General features: G+C 51.0%; 1 protein-coding gene across 3 annotated transcripts in view; it reads left to right on the forward strand.

Moving 5' to 3' along the window:
• The first annotated feature begins 438 nt into the window (after window positions 1-438).
• The window catches only part of KIF3C (kinesin family member 3C), a 45,764-nt gene continuing 29,227 nt past the window's right edge, over window positions 439-16,975 (forward strand). The window contains exons 1-2 of one of the 3 annotated variants that reach the window (XM_060309476.1): window positions 441-804; window positions 1,078-2,822. In XM_060309476.1, coding sequence (XP_060165459.1) covers window positions 1,290-2,822 — 1,533 coding nt within the window. In that variant the 5' untranslated portion in view covers window positions 441-804; window positions 1,078-1,289. Of the gene's footprint in view, window positions 2,823-16,975 lie in introns of all 3 variants that reach the window. The other 2 variants (XM_030858203.2, XM_030858202.2) reach the window with 2 other exon arrangements.

Below are 16,975 nucleotides of genomic sequence, written 5' to 3' on the forward strand. Positions count from 1 at the left end.
TGTTGGAGGAGGGGAGGGGACGAGGGTGCATGTGCGGAGAGGGTGTGAGGAGAGAATCAGCTGGAAGCTGGTTCCAGGAGAGAGAAAAGGAAGGCCAGAAGTAAACCAGGGTAGGGAGAGGAAAGGACAGAGTCAAGAAACATTTAGGAGTTAGAATGCCTGGCAACACCCTTAAGGGGAGGGGTGACAAGTACGAGTCTGCCGGCAGAAAGGCAGGAGCAGAAGAGAGACAGGGGATGCTGGTTGTGGAGGAAACAGGTGTGGGTAGCGGATACCCCGCATCCCCCCCAGCTAGGCTGCAACCTCAACAGTCACTCCTGGGGCAGAACGCCAGAGAGGGAGGGGCCTACCGGACTGGAGAAGTCATTAGCAACCTGCCAGAACCGGGTTAACAAAGGCAGGACTACAACTCCCAGCATGCTCCGGCCCAGTGGGGTGACGGCGGGCGGTGGCTGCGCTGCACCCGTCTGGTGCGCACAGGACCTGGGTCGGCACCGGAGCCTGTCATTCCGGAGGGGTCTGTGGGGGTGCGAGTGGGCATGCACCCGGGTCCCCAGCGCACTGGCGGCGCAGGGCTCGCGATTCCCGCCCCACGGCCCCGCCCCTTGCCCCACCCCAGCCGGGCGGCTTAGCTGGGGCCGCAGCGCGGCGGCAACATCACTCTCGCTGCCGCTGCTCCGCCCCATCGCCTTCTGTTTTTCTCTCTCATTCTCCGGTGGCGACGGCGGGGAAGGAGGAGGCAGGGGCAGCAGCAGCCGCGCTGGCTGCAATGAATGATCCCCCAGCTGGGGGAGAGGACTCCAGGTGAGCCTCTGCCCTCGGGAGGGCCGGGACCCCCGGTCGCCCAGGACCTGCAGCCCCCCCCGCCATGGATCCCTAGAGGAGGAGGAGGACAAGGAGAAGACAGCTCTGCCGCCCACCCCCATCCCATTTTCCTCTTCCTTTATCTCATTGTTGCTGTAGCTGTTTACGGCAGGGCTCCCGCTGCCCCAGCATGGGGCGGGCTCCGGGTACTGCCATTCGGCCGGCGCTTCTCCCGTTGCTGCCCGGCGATTCTGCCTAATTCTCCCTCCGCAGCTGGTGCAGCGAGGACCGGAGAGCGGTGGAGGCCCGGACTGCAGCAGCGACGGGGCCACCTCCCAGCATCCCCACCCTAGGAGTCTACAGGCGGATTGAAGAACGGCGCCTGGGGGCTGGGCCGGCCCCGCCGATACGGACCTAGGGAGGACAGCAGGACCGCCTAGGCTGCGGAGAGGGGTGGGGGGGGTCAGGAAGGACAGAGCAGCAAGATGGCCAGTAAAACCAAGGCCAGTGAGGCCCTGAAGGTGGTGGCCCGGTGCCGCCCCCTCAGCCGGAAGGAGGAGGCTTCTGGTCACGAGCAGATCCTGACCATGGACGTGAAACTGGGCCAGGTGACACTGCGAAACCCCCGCGCTGCCCTAGGGGAGCTGCCCAAGACCTTCACCTTTGATGCCGTGTATGATGCCAGCTCCAAGCAGGCAGACTTGTATGATGAAACCGTGAGGCCCCTGGTAGACTCGGTGCTTCAAGGTTTCAATGGCACCGTGTTTGCCTATGGACAGACCGGCACGGGCAAGACCTACACCATGCAGGGGACCTGGGTGGAGCCCGAGCAGCGCGGGGTCATCCCCAATGCCTTTGAGCATATCTTCACCCACATCTCGCGCTCCCAGAACCAGCAGTACTTGGTCCGGGCCTCCTACCTGGAGATCTACCAGGAGGAGATTCGGGACCTGCTCTCCAAGGAGCCTGGCAAGAGGCTAGAGCTGAAGGAGAACCCTGAGACAGGCGTCTACATCAAGGACCTGTCCTCCTTCGTCACCAAGAATGTCAAGGAGATTGAGCACGTGATGAACCTGGGGAACCAGACCCGGGCGGTGGGTAGTACACACATGAATGAGGTCAGCTCCCGCTCCCATGCCATCTTTGTCATCACCGTGGAGTGCAGTGAGCGTGGCTTGGATGGCCAGGACCACATCCGTGTGGGCAAGCTCAACCTCGTGGACCTGGCTGGAAGTGAGAGGCAGAACAAGGCAGGCCCCAATGCGGCTGGAGGGACGGCCACGCAGCCCACGGGTGGTGGCGGTGGTGGAGGTGGTGGTGGTAGTGGAGAGAGGCCTAAGGAAGCCTCCAAAATCAATCTCTCGCTGTCTGCCCTGGGCAACGTGATCGCTGCTCTGGCGGGCAACAGGAGCACCCATATCCCCTACCGGGACTCCAAGCTGACCCGGCTGCTCCAGGACTCTCTGGGGGGGAATGCCAAGACCATCATGGTGGCCACCCTGGGGCCAGCCTCTCACAGCTACGATGAGAGCCTCTCCACCCTGCGCTTTGCCAACCGGGCCAAGAACATCAAGAACAAGCCCCGGGTGAACGAGGACCCCAAGGACACGCTGCTGCGGGAATTCCAGGAGGAGATCGCCCGCCTGAAGGCCCAGCTGGAGAAGAAGGGGATGCTGGGAAAGCGGCTCCGGAGGAAGAGCAGCCGCAGGAAGAAGGCCGTGTCAGCCCCGGCTGGGTACCCTGAGGGGCCGCTGATGGAGGCCTGGGTGGCCGAAGAGGAGGATGACAACAACAACTACCGCCCGCCCCAGCCCACCCTGGAGTCGGCCTTGGACAAGAACATGGAGAATTACCTGCAGGAGCAGAAGGAGCAGCTGGAGGAGGAGAAGGCGGCCATCCAGGATGACCGCAGCCTGGTGAGCGAGGAGAAGCAGAAGCTGCTGGAGGAGAAGGAGAAGATGCTGGAAGACCTGCGGCGGGAGCAGCAGGCCACAGAGCTGCTCGCAGCCAAGTACAAGGTAAGAGCCCCCGAGGGAGCAGGGGCTCTCCAGAGGTCCCCAGAGGGATCTGGGCTGGCAGGCTTTTCTTTGAGGGTCTGTGACCTGGCCGGAAGCAAAGTGTCCTGCCCTCCTGCCAAGAGCTCCCCTGGAGAAGGCAGGCGAATTTCTGCGACTCTGGACTGCCAGGCAGAGCCTCCCTGGAGCACCTGGGAGGACACACACACACACGCACGCACACATACATACACGCGCGCACACACACAGAGCAAAGCAGCAGGCAGTCTCTCAAGCCAGTGAGCTTGGACTGGTCTGACCTGCTGCCTGTCAGTCTCTGCTGGTGGCCCCCAGTACCGGTCAGGTCCACGGACAGCCAGGCGGGCACTCAGCCCCGTCTGGGTGTGGGTTCTCACTCTTGCCTGGCCACCTCCCTCATGACGTCCTCCCTTTGCAGCACCATCAAACCTCACACCATTTTAATATCTGACGTTTGGACACTTCACAGTTTACAAAATGCCCCACATACATGATCTCATTTGATTCTTACGGTAGCCATCCGGGGTCCTGCTTCTTAAACCCCCATTTTACAGGTGAGGGACTAAGGCTCAGAAGAGTGACATGACTGAGGTTCCATCCTATACAGTGGCAGGGCTGAGCTGGAACCAGTGGCCCTTGGGCTCTTTTAGTTCTTGGATGGCGAGGCAGGATTATACATGGGTCCTGCTCCCTGTGAAAGTGGTCCAGTGGTCCCCTGGGCCCATTGCATAGAATCTTAGGAAGGAGATCACGCAGAAGGTTGGAAAGAGCACTGGGGTCTACGCTGGAGACCTGGCATCTTGGCCTAGCTCTGCTACAGCTCATTGAGTGACCTTGTGTACGTTGCTTCTTCCCTTCCTCAAGCCTCAGTTTCCCTTTTTGTAAAACAGAGCGTTGGCCTGGGTGATCTCTGAGGTTCTTCTGATCTGAAAAACAAACCAACTGGCCCCCACACCCAGGCCTCATTCTAGTAAGTTCCAATTCCCCATTGCCCTGAGAGATATCAGGGCCTCGGCGTCCTTCCTGAGCTGCTCCCTTCCCTGGGGAAGCCTCCAGGCCCCGTTGGAACTAAGCTGCAGAGGCCCCCTGCCTGGCCAACCACAGACCTGTTAAGTTTCAATGCTGCAGATGCCATGACTCAATGTTCCAGGCATTTCCAGGTCCCTGGAGTCCTTAACACTGAAGGTTGGAGGAAGAATGCAAGGAACCGTGAGCTGATGACTTGCTGGGGGGAGAAAAACATTACCAGTTCTTAGTCCCTCTCAGGAGTGTGGGCTGGGGTGCAGGGAAGCCCTGCCTGGGAGGGAGAGTGGCAACGGCTGGAAGAGGGACAGATGAGCTGCAGGCCATTGTCTGTGTTATGGGAATGTGCTGCTACACCAGGGGCTCTGGCCTTGCTTATTTAGTATTTAATTCACCTCCAGGAGCTCAGCAAGGGTTATGCTGAGCCGCTTCCTCAAAGGGATTGGTACATTTGGGGTCCTCCTGGGAGAAGCAGGATGTTAAAGGCAGGACAGTTAGACTCAGCTCTCCCAGGAGGAAGGGGATCCAGGCAGTCTAGTGCTTCCCACCAGGAAATCTTACATGGGCAATCTGTCACCAGTTTCATTACCAAGAGTCCCACCACCACCCCTTACTCCCTTCCCCACCCACCCTTAAAGCTGGGGGTCAACGGAGGCTAAGAGAGTGCACTTCAGCCCTGAGCAAATGGGTAGAAGGGATGAAGCGAAGGATCCAATGGGATCGCCCATTGTTGGCCACTCCCTGGTTCCCTCAGTAAGGTTCTTGGATCTAAGGCAATGTGGTACATGGATAATGGGACTGTCAAGAGATCAGGGCGGCCAGAGCCAGAATTCTTGTACCAGAGGCATAGCCCACAGAACCCCCCCCATCTTACAGCTGCCAGGGGCCTTGGAAAACTGAGGCCCAGACTTGCCCAGGGCCACACAGGTGAGTTAAGGAGAGCCAGGCTCTTTGTACTTGCTCCGGCTTCTTTCCATTACACCAACGTCCCGATGTTGTTACCTGTGCTCCTTGATAATCAGAGTAATTCATTTTTATGTAACTCTTTTATGTTTTAATCTCATGGAATCCTCCCAGCAACCTCAAGAGATGAGTATTACTATCTCCATTTGACAGTGATGAAAACCAAGGCTGGCGACTGTCTCCGTGATAGGGGCTAATAGGCAGGCGGAGCCAGGACTGGAACCCAGGTCTTCTGATGGCCCCAGACCTGTGCTCTTTCCAAGTCTCCACGGATTCCTCCACATTTGATCTCTGTGTGACTCGGGGCAGAGGCCTTTGCCCCTCTAGGCCTCAGGTTTCCGTTGGCCTGATGAGGGGAAGTCTGACACAGCTTCCTAGGGACTGGGTGCAATGGTCATCATGTGCCAGGCTCTCAGATATAAGTGACGGGGGAGGGTTGCCTGGTAAATTCCAGGGGGGGAATGATTCCACAGTCTGTGACTTCTTGTCACACCCAGCCCTGGACGAACAGCAGGCAGCGAGCCCTGAGTGGAGCCTGTGTAGAGGACCCCGACCTCCCTATAGTCCTTAAGGGACTGCTGGTTCAGTGTCGGATGTTTCTAGGATAGAGGAAGCAATTTGAGGGCTCTTGAGGGATCCACTGGGTAATGAGGGGAGGAGCGTGTGAGAGATAATCCCAGGCCTGCCCATTTCACAGGGTTGTGCTGAAGATTAAATGAGATCATTAGTGTGAGGGCATTTGAAATATGTTGAAAGCACTACATCAGTGGAGGGCATTAGCAGCCACTGGGTGGCTTCCGTCTGCCAAGCAGGGGTCCAGTGATCTCTAGGACTGACATCTCTGTCATTGGCTTAACGCTTTCCTTCCCCTGCCATCCCGGCTGCCTTGCCATAGCCCTGCGGCCCTGGGAACAGTGCCAGGCGAGAAAGATCCGGGAGCCCTCCGAAGGCGGGAGCTCCGGTCCCTCCTGGAAATTAGCTGAGCTTCTGCTCCCCATCTGCAACACACGCCGGCTCCCACTTTCTGAGTTTCCACAACTCCCCTTGTCGCCTCCCTCATTCCCTTCTTCCAGTTCACACCACCCCTGGGGGCAGCTGAGCGGTAGCTGATGCGACCCAGTGCCCTCATTCACTCTCTCTGACTCATCTTACAGTCTGTCTCGCCTGTTTTCCCTGCCCGCCACCTCTAGGCTCCCCGTTCCCTTTGTTCTCCCCTCACTGTGTACAACAAACACCATGCCTTTCTCCTTGGAGTCTCCCTTCATATTTACCTCGAGCCTCAGGGGATGGGAGGGTGTGCAAGTGTCTGAGGGTTTGTGATTGTCATTAGTGCCCTGTTTATCAGTAGTCATTAGCCATCCATACTTACCTCGTGTCTCTGGGAGGGGGGGCTTGATAGCATACTAGACCTGAGAGGTAGGGAGAGTTGGTAAAGTCACAGGCAGACCCACAGCTGAGGTTATGCCTCTGCACAATGGCGACTCCAGTGTTTGTGCACAAGGCACGTACGGCAGTGAGGACTGGGATGCCCGTAGCTTGATCTGGAGAAGGCCCACTTTAATTGTGCAAGGAACACTTTTTTTTTTTTGCGGTACGCGGGCCTCTCACTGTTGTGGCCTCTCCCGTTGCGGAGCACAGGCTCCGGACGCGCAGGCTCAGCGGCCATGGCTCACGGGCCCAGCCGCTCCGTGGCATGTGGGATCTTCCTGGACCGGGGCACGAACCCGTGTCCCCTGCCTCGGCAGGCGGACTCTCAACCACTGCGCCACCAGGGAAGCCCTGGAACATTTTTTAATGACTGTTTTCATTTTGAGCTTAAGTTTTTGAGGGCTCGGGCTAGAGGATTTCTAAAGCTTTGATTCTAGATCTTTAGAGGGAAAGAAGAGTATGTATGTAGGGGAGGCAAGGGCTGCAGATGAGACACTATGCAGGCTGGAACTGACGGGGGCACTGGAAGAGGTAGAAACAACAGCACTGCTTGTTGATCCCCAAGTAAGTAGGTCTGGAGGGAGGGGGCGGGGTGCTGCTTGGCTACAGCCCAACTCTCTCTGTGGTGGGTATGGGAAAGAGACCCTGCAGAAGCTGCCCCCAAAGCCAGAGGGATGAGGTCACTACAGAGAGTACAGACAGCACTGAATTTTTACTGTCTATTTGTGGGCCCCTCTTCTTCCTCCCATTTCTCAGCATTGGCATTAACCATAAACAGTTATGCAAGAGGTGATTCAAGCCCGAGAAACAACAATAATTGCAAGAATAATGCCATTTACTTAACGCTTGCCACGAGCCAAGCCCTATACCATATATGGTATACAAATTATCTCATGTAATCCCTACAAGCACCTTCCATGAAAGGTGTTATTACTGTTCCCATTTTATACATGAGAAAACTGAGGATTTATGACTTGCCCAAGGCCTTATGGTTTGTATATGGCAAATCTAGTTGAACCCAGGTTGGTTTGACACAAACTTGGATCCTCTTTTATGCTTAAAGAATCAGGAACATTGGGCTGGGAACTGGTTGCTGGGGAGGTGCTGAAAAATGACAGGAGCTGGTGTAAACGTGTTGAGTTGAAGGTGACAAGAGTCCCGTAGGCAGCAGGAGGTGGAGCAGGGGAGTTTAGAAGCAAGCACAGGACTGGAAGTGGAGTTTGGGGGCTCATCTGTAGAAGAGGGCTCAAATGAGCCCCCTGGCCCTCTGTTCTGGACGCTCTCTCCCTTTATGTAAGTGACTCCCAAATCAAGGTCTCCTGTCCAGGTCTTTGCTGACCTTTTTTTGTAGAGTGCTGTTTTCGGAGCATGGATATCAGAGTCAGGCAGGCCTGGGTTTAGTGATTTACTGGTTCTGAGACCTCAGTTTCCTCATCTATAAAATGGGATAGTAACAGTACCTATGTCATAGTTCTATTGAGAGGATGATAATCGACATTAAAGCACTTTGCATAGTTCCTGGCATGTAAGTGTTCGTAAATAATAACTTTATTACTGTTATCTTCGACTGCTTAATGGATGTTTTCACTTGACTACCTTCCTGATATGTTAAACACATCACATTTTCGTCTGGCATTCAAGGCCTACCAGAGTCTGGCTGTAATATATGTCATCAATCTCGCCTGCCTAAGCAAGAGATAAGAGAACCTAACAGCCAACTCGTCTACCCCATACTTTGAACTCAGGATGTACCTCACTGCCCTTCTGCTGATTGCACTGTTTTTGTATCCTCGATTATCCTGGTAACCAGGGAGTGGGAGTTACGGGAGCAGGTTAAGCTCAATGTAAAGAACTTCTTAATCGTTAGAATTGATCTACTTCTAGAGATAATGGGCTCCAATCCCTGGAAGTGTCCGAGGAGAAACTGAATGTCACAGTTGCTCTAAAGGGATTCAGGTACCAGAAAAGCCATTGAACTAGGTGATCTTTAAAGTCCCCTCCTCTTCAAAGTCCTTAATTGTTAAAAGTAGTAAAAGTAGTATTTTTTAAAGCAAAATATAAAATGTTCAGTTCATCTTTTTGAAAATTAAGGTGACAGGATTTAAATGTTAATGAAGGAGATCAACCAATAATAGAGATATTTCCAGCTCTCTATCATGGCCAATTAGAGAAAGACAATGAGAAGCAGAAAATAGAAGAAAATAGGAGGAAAGACAGGAAAGAAGTAGAGGGGGACAGTGAAGAGGGGAAAGAGAAATGGAGTCACAGAGTCGGGAAGAAAGAAGGAGAGAGAGTGCATAAAGGGTGGACAGCAGTGTTTCTGGGGAGAAGAAACCCCAACTGGGAGAGAAAATGCTCTGGAGGAGAGAGTGAAATAGTATCGTTCCACTCTCCTGATCTTAAGGTTAGTCTCCACATAGGGCTGTGTCCAGTCTCTAGAGACTCCCCAATAATCTGGGGAGCGTCTACGATCCCAAAACTGGCCTGGTTCCTTCCACATGTCCCCAGGGACACCAGCCCCATGCCAGACACTCTGAGACTTACAGGGCCGGGTCGTCACGGAACTGTGTGCACCCGCACCTCCATCCCAGCTGAGTCCTCCGTGATCCTTAAGAGAAGAAGCCTCACCATAGCAAGTGACCAGAGCTCCAGGCTGGGTCTGGTATCTAGGTCAGAGTCCATGGCCTCTTGGCACTGTTGGGAGCAGTAACTTTCATTCCTTCGTCTCCCTGGTGGGTGTGGTCAGTTAACAGAATTTCCATGAGCTGGGGGCATTTGGTAATACAAAGGTTGGACCAGCAGGAAGCGTTTAAGACTAATACATTTGCATCAGAGGTTCTGGGATTCAAGTTATGTTGGGGCTCAGCAGGCCTTTTGGTCCAGTGTTGGGTGTCTCTTGCTGTGTGTTGGCTGGCGGAGTGTATTATCATATTGCCCTTAGTCATCTCCAGCCCCCGGATAGCGCGCAAGATTGGATGAAGTGGCTGTGATAATGTTCTCATTGTGCTCTGAGGACTAGGAGGAAGGGCCTGGAATTCAGTGGGAGAAGGGTACCCCCTCCCATCTGTGCCCTGCCAGCCTGCTGTCCCTAGCCAGTCTGGGGCACTTCTGGGGCCAGCTGGGCCTGAGAGCTGCTGAATCAGGTAGCCTGAGTAGATAAGAAAATGGTCTCGCTTCCCACCAATCCAGCCCTTCAGCCATGGGAGCTGCACAAGGCAGACTCCTGTGCTCAGAGCTTATAGGGCACCTGTACCGGTGCTTTGGAGTATATCTAGAGTTTTTAATACCCCGAGGAATTCCTGGGCATTAAATCCTGGTCAGACTAAAGACTTACTTTCTAGTTGTCTCCTTTTCCTCTCAGATGTACTTAACGGAGGGGTGCCAGGCCCTGGGTTGAACTGTTTCTGCAGTGGTAGGAAATGGACCTGCAGGCTTTCTCCTTTCTTCAAGTGAGCCAGCAGAATAATACTAACAACAACAATTGGAATAATAACGGTAGCTACCATTTCTTTAGTGCATGTTTAATGCCAAGTACTCGCCCTACTCTCGCATTGTTTGATTCAGTCTTCACAATAACACCATGACGTAGTAGTGTTTTAATCTCCATGTGACAAATGAGGATACTAAGGCACAGTAACAACGAGGGAACCATCCAAGGTCACATGCCTGTGAAGTGTTAGCAGCAGCATATGAGCCTATGTCTGCTTGACTCCAAAGCCCACGATCTTCCCCTCCACACTGTAGCACCAACTCAGAAAGGAAGGCTCCACGCCAGATCCCTGGCGGGTAGGCCCCAGTGGGAGCACTTGTCTGCTGAGATGCTTGACTCAACTCTGTCCTTCCACATGATGCAAACCCCCAGCCTCTGACCTCAGCCTAGAGCCGTTCGTTCATATAATCGACAAGTCTTTTTTAACACTATGACCAAGAATACAAGTCAGTAGATAGGGTTAACTTTGTCTTGAAATTGTTTAAGTTTCTGGAATGAATCACAAGAACTCACCAATAATGGTTATCTCTAGGGATTTTAATAGGAAGGGGGCTTTTATTTTTCACTTTATAGTGTTTTTACAACAAGCATATATTACTTCGTTAATTAAACAAATCTAGAATTTTTAAAGGAGAGAAATATATAAGAGATGTGTTAATAGATGGTTGGAAGATTGGCTTAAATGAATAATTGAGGGGAATCCAGAGTTGGTAATAATTCTTAATGATACCAATTATTGGTAATCCTGTGACTTTGGACAAGTCACTTCCCCTCCCAGGGACTGTAAGAAATGATCAGTAGATGATTCCTTGCTTTCTGCACCATTTGCCTATTCATCTTGGAAGCGGCGGGTCAGGAGCCCGGGGTGAGAGACAGCCTGGATGAGGGGCAGTGAGGGCTGGAGAGGAATGACCAAGCACTACCTGGAAGCTGGAGGCTGAATGACCCGGGATCTGTGAAACACTGAATCTGCACTTTATGGATCCTTAGGTCTTATCCATTGCTGGCTTTGTTGCGTTCTGTTGTCTGGCTGGGTTTGCATCCCTGGTGCTGGAGAGAAACCCTTTAGCACAACACAAATAAGTGGGGGAAGTAGGGGAGAAAGACAAGGTAAGGATCAGATCTGAAGTGCTCATGGTTTTCTTACTCAAGTAGATGGGCTGATTTTTTTCTTCCTGCTTGTCTCCAGGGTGGACTGAAGCATTTCTGGGCATCCGTACCCTGTCCAGGGCAAGGCTGGAAGTAGAGTCCAGCTTACCTCACTCCCCAGCCAATATGTTTCCTGATCTCTAATTGTTCCTTCTTCTTGATGAGAGAATTACTAGCATTTGAAAGACCATTTATGTAGTTTTTTGAGCCATCCAAGGAGACTCAAGGCAGGAAACTCGGACGCGGTTTCCTGATTTATGTTCCCCAAGGCAGAGAACCACTGAAAATAGCACTATTCTTCCCCTCACCATTGTCTCTTTCATTTCTTCTTCCCTTACTGCTGGTTCCTTGAGATCTATAACCAGTGGCCACAAAAGGAGAAACAGGTCTGTGATGGTAGGCATGGCCGTAAGAGGTGGGAGCCAGGATTGTTGCAGTAGTTATTTTGTTTTGCTCTTTGTGATGAGTGGTGGGTAAATGTCAATCAGGTACTGGAACAGCAAGTAACCACTGGCATTTGATTGTACATTATCATTTACCAGGTAGTTCCACATCTGTTATGCAACTCACCATTCTTACCCAAAGCCTGCAAGGTTAGTGGGTATTTGCACCATTTTACAGATGAGAAAACTGAAGTCCAGGAGCTGATGCCCTAGATTTCTTAGCAAATAGGATGGTAGAGTGTGCACCAGGATTCAAGTTCTCTGACTGTCATGCCCAGTGCCCTTTACATCTTTCCACCATGGAACTTGTGAGGTGGCCCTTCCCGTGAGCATTCGGGTTTCAACCTCTCTGGGGGACCCTAGTATTACTGGCGACCTCCCCCCACACACGCAGTTAAGAGCTCTATCCCGCTTATCTCAGAGGCCCCTATAAGAACTTCCCACAGGCAGAAGCATCTTCAGCAGAACCCTGCCTGTTTCATCTGGAAGAGAAAGAAATGGTGCCCTGAGCTTTCCTGATGGTTCCTGAGTTGGCAAAGGTGCTAAGACCAAATGTTGCTTTTCTCCAAGGCACCTTCCTGCCTGAACCCAGGAGAAAGCTGTGGACCAAGAAAAAGGACCCTGGACTCGGAATTAGGAAGCTGATGTTTAAATACTGCTTCTGCCACTTACTGGCTCCATAACCTCAAGCAAGTCACTTCACCTGTCTGAGCCTTAGTTTCCTTTTATGTCAAACGGGGATCACACTCGTTATCTCCTAAGGTTCTTGTGATGATGAAATAGGAAGATTAATGCAAAAAGGACCTAGCCCAGCCACAGGCACATGGCAAGTTGCATCTGAGACTCCTGTCTCCTGCAGAATGTCATAGATTAGCTGGCAGTGGCAGCGCAGAGCCTGTTTGGCTTCTCTGTAAAATCATCCTTGATGATACCTCCTCAGAAGGGTGGCTGTCTGGGCCTGGCTGTCTCCATTCTGGCTTTCCAGATCAGCACTTAATGAGTGCTGGGGTCTCCTTCCTCCTCCTGATTTTGTACTACAGTTGCTCCTGGAATGGGAAAAGGTGAGCCTCTGAATATCCCAAGCTGTATCTGCAAGCTGACATGGTCCCTGTGGTGATCTTGGCTGTTAATTGTCACAGCAGCTGACCTGCCTCTCATACCTGGAATTGAGGACCCTAATCGAGTTGGGAAATTATTTGGAGAGTGCATAGTCAATATAGGAGCAGACACACATACCGATTCCGTAATTATGAGACTCCAGGCTTAGAATTCTCCATCTCTGGGCCTCAGTTTTGTCATCTGTAAAGCAAAGGGGGTTGGGGTGATTCCCTGAGGTCACCTTAGTTATCCGGTGATTCGTTTCCCTCTTGCAAGAGTCAGACCGTGACCTTGGAGCTCCCAGCCCTGTCTTTTCCGCCCCACAGCCTCTGCTGGCCTTTTAGTTACAATGGACATATTTAGAACCAGTAGAACCAAACCCAGTCCTGTCCACAGGCCCCACCCACCTGGACTCTTTTGCCCTGAGACATCACAAGGGCAGCATTAACTGGGGCAGCTAAGAGCTCTAGGGAACTTTTCCTGGGGACTAGAAACCCCCTATTCTGCTTAGTACCCTCCCAGCCTGAAGTGGGCCTAGGGATTTGAGGCATCCCTGTCCCTCCCTGCCCTCCTTAGGTGATTAAAGTTAAAGACAGAGATCTCTGAGGAAAAGGAGGAGACGGCCACTGGTATCCTCCAAGAAATGGGGAAAAGCAAGAGCAAAAAAGCTTTTTCTAAGCAAAGAACTGCAGCCATGCATGACATATTTCAGAACCGGGGGATGAAACAGGCAGCAATGAACTGAGACTGGGGAGAAGCGGGCACTGAGGCCCTGCACCTGGATTGGGGCCCACCCCCAGATTTCGTGCCAGGACCAGCCCCGTCTTCTAGCACAAGGCAGGTTCTGTCAGGCAGGCTTGGCTGACAGCGTGGGCTGGGCCGGTGGGCAAGACTTGGCGAGGAACCGATAAGGCACATTCGGTTGTCATTTAAATCACATGTGTGTTGGGGCAGGGCTAGGCAGAGAAGCATAGGGGCAGTGGACAAATGGAATGGGGTGATACAGGCAGTCAGGCATCGTCCAGGAACTCTCTTCATGGAGCCCAGGGCCTGGCCAGAAGGAGACATCCTGAAGCGAGATTTCCAGGTCCAAGGAGGAGGTTTAACACGAAGCCTGATGAGCAAGAATCAACACAGAAACCAGTCCCGGGAATCATGTCATGGGGGTGGCAGTGGGAGGAGGGTTGGAACTTGGAGGCCGTGGGAGTCTAGGCTGATGCATCAGATTCCGGGCCTGACTGGCAGCTGAAGTTCTGCCTGACAATGTCCAAATGGGTTTCTTGAGCTAGGTGTGGGCAGCTGGAGAAGGTGTGGGCCGAACAAACAAAGAATCGTTTTGAATCAGGTCCATCTCCACACTTTAAAATCACCAAAAATAAATTTAAAAAAAAGCATAAAGGAGCATTTTGTAAAAGGAGAGATCAGACCTTTGCAAGCCTACCGCAAAGGTATAGAGAATATAAAATAAACGGGAGGCTCAATTTTATATCTCTTATTAAGTAAAATTGAAAGTCATGATAATACTTCATGACTATGACATTGTAATAAAAATGGTTCCATTATTTATTGCTGGCAGCGGTTTAGAAAGGTAACTTGACAGTATGTTCTAAGATATACGAAACGTTTATAACCCTTTGTCCACTCCTGAAATTTCCTTCTAAGAAAGTCTCTAAAAAAGCAAAAAATTGGGAATTCCCTGGCAGTCCAGTGGTTAGGACTCAGTGCTCTCACTGCCAAGGGCCTGGGTTCAAGCCTTGGTCGGAGAACTAAGATCCCACAAGCCACGCTGCTCGGCCAAAAAAATTATATGCACAAGAGTGTTTATTGTAAACATTAAGCAAACAACCAAAATATCTTATAATGGGGGTTAATTAAATATATTATAAATCATCCACTCTAAACATTATGCAGTCATTAAACATATAATCATAAACCTTATGGAAGTAACAGGAAATTCTTGAGATATTTGATGAAATGGAAATAGCAGGACATAAACATATTTATACCATGTCTATAGATGTGAAAAAATGATGTGTGCATATGGAAAAATCTGGGGGAAAAAGCAATTTAATTGGCTATGAGGAGGAATACATGAATTTTTTTCCCATTTTGTTTTATTTCTGTGGTTATTTGATGTTAGTGCAATTTTGTTTTCTGAAAGCGGAGAAAGACAATAAAAGGTTAAAAATGTGTCCCCAGAATCCTTTAATGAACTGTGAGGTATTTAATCCAGTACCCCTGAGATAATACATTCCATAAATTTATTACCGTCTATAAACAGAACTCTTTGTTCTAAAACTCAAGGTACAAGCTCTTACTCTCTGTACCAGGGATTGATTGGAAAAGCCTGGAGCTTTCCTTTTCACACCTGTTTTGATGGTATAATTTCCAGGTCCATCCTCTTAACCTTTCTTTGTCTTTGCCAACTAAAGAGTCCTATTTTTTTTTAAGTCTCTTATAATAGCCCTTGCGTGGTTTTAGCTGCCCTTCTCTGGATCTTCTCTCTCCTTCAAGTCCCCGGAGATGCAGCAAGGGACTACACACAGTACTCCAGATTCAGCTGCATCATAGTTTTATATTAGGGTAGAATGATTTTTGTGTTGTTTCCAAAAAGCCTTGGTGATGGTGCCTGGCCAGATGCTCTTAGCTTTTTTAGCTGTGGCAGCATATTAAGCCAACGTCTTCTGGGAACAACAGAGAATTACTCCCCCTCTTTTCCCTCTGTTTTGGTTTATAACTGATCGCTCACAGCTATCATTTAATGAGTAGAGCGAAGATTACTTTTTCCCAAAATGTAAAACTCTAACTGAAGCTCATCTGCCATTTTTTGGTCAGCTCACACGGCCTAGAAATTCTGCTTTTTACCACCTGCAAGAATCTGGGGGCATCTGTGAAGTTGGTATTTTACCTGTACACCCTTTCTTGCATGATTTTTTATGGAAATCAGTACCCCCATTTAACATTTGGACATTTTTCCACCTAGAGAGGTGCCTGTTTATTTCTGTTTCCTTTCCCTCATCCCCCTCCCGTTTCTCTGTCTCCTCACCCCCTCCCCCATGTAACTTTGAGTAACCTCTGATGTGGGACCTTGCCAGGAGCATTTTAACCTCTAAAGTTCTGGCCACTGGCTTCCCCGTGGACTGAAATAATCTATTTTGTCCCTGAAAGAACTCTTGGAGATTAGTCAGACATGATTTCCTCTTGCTGGAAACATGTTGCTTTTCTTTTAGCAGGTTCTGCTTCCTAAAGCACACCACACATTGTCTGCAGTAGGAAGAGCACGGGCTTTGGAGCCAGGCAGACCTGGGTCTGGATTCTCCATTTAAATTGAACAGCTGTGATGTGACCTTGGATGGATTACTTAACCTCTTTGAGCTTTCAGCAGAAAAATGATGGTGTTAGTAGTATGCCACTTAAAACACGTTGCACAAGTCACCTGGGGGTCTCGGATGCTGAGTCACTAGGTCTGCATAGGGCCTGAGATTGTGCATTTCTGACAAGTTCTCAGATAATGCTGATTCTGGGGACTGCTAAAGCAGTGATTCCCAAATTTGCACCCTGGAATCCCCTGGGAACCTTTGAAAACCACCGATGCCTGGACCTCACCACCTGCCCCCTCCATTTCCAGTTTAACTGGCAGTGGGATGTAGCCTGGGCACTGAGCCTTTGAAAAGCTCCCCAGGTGATTCTAATGTACATCAAAGTTTGAGACTCAATGCCTAAAGGGTTATTAGCAGAAGTAAGAGTGAGACACCTGGCACATAGCAGGTGCAAAGAAAAGGATGGTTTTCTTTCTCTTGGTGCCTTGCCCTGTGCTTCTCTCTCCATCCTCATCCCCAGTCTTTACATCAGGTAGGAGAAGGCAGGGCATCAGCTGTCGCCCTGTGTCTTCCTTACTAGAGTCTCCTCTAGAGCATCTGGCTTGGGAGTTCTCACCGCCACTTGTGAGGGGAAGGGACCAAGGTAACCCTGCCATGTGGCCTGGCACTGGGAGTTTCAAAAGCTCCCCAGGCGATTCTAATACGCAACCTATTTTGAGAACTAGTGTCTTTCTATTCGGTGGCAAAGAGTGAAGAACACTAGGGCCACATAACATGCCAAGGGAAGTGTGAGGACTCAGGGCTGGAGCGGGCAAGTGTGTCCTCGAAGGGGGGCCAGGCCAGATACCAGGTCCCCCCAAATGCCATTACAGTTAGAGGGATCAATTATCCATGGCCTGCAGCAGTCGGGGGCTTCCTCTGTGGACAAGCAGAGCTGCTGCCTTCCTCCTTCCTCCCTCTTCACACCCAGCCCATCCCTCCTGCCAGGCTTCCCAGATGCCCAGACCCTGCTTAGCCAGTGCATGTGGGTTGACCAATTAAAGGAGAAGCTGAGGTGAAGATCCAGTTCTGCTCTAGATGAGTGAGCCCAGAGAAAGGACCTGGAAGCCCCCCTCTGAGGCTACCCCAAGGAGTCCTTTCTGTTCATCAAACATATTGAGCATTTACTGTGTGCCAGGCACTGTGCTAAGTCCCAAGACTCAGATCCGAGTAAGCCATGATTCC

Source organism: Globicephala melas, chromosome 12, assembly GCF_963455315.2.
Source record: "Globicephala melas chromosome 12, mGloMel1.2, whole genome shotgun sequence".
Taxonomy (NCBI): Eukaryota; Metazoa; Chordata; class Mammalia; order Artiodactyla; family Delphinidae; genus Globicephala; species Globicephala melas.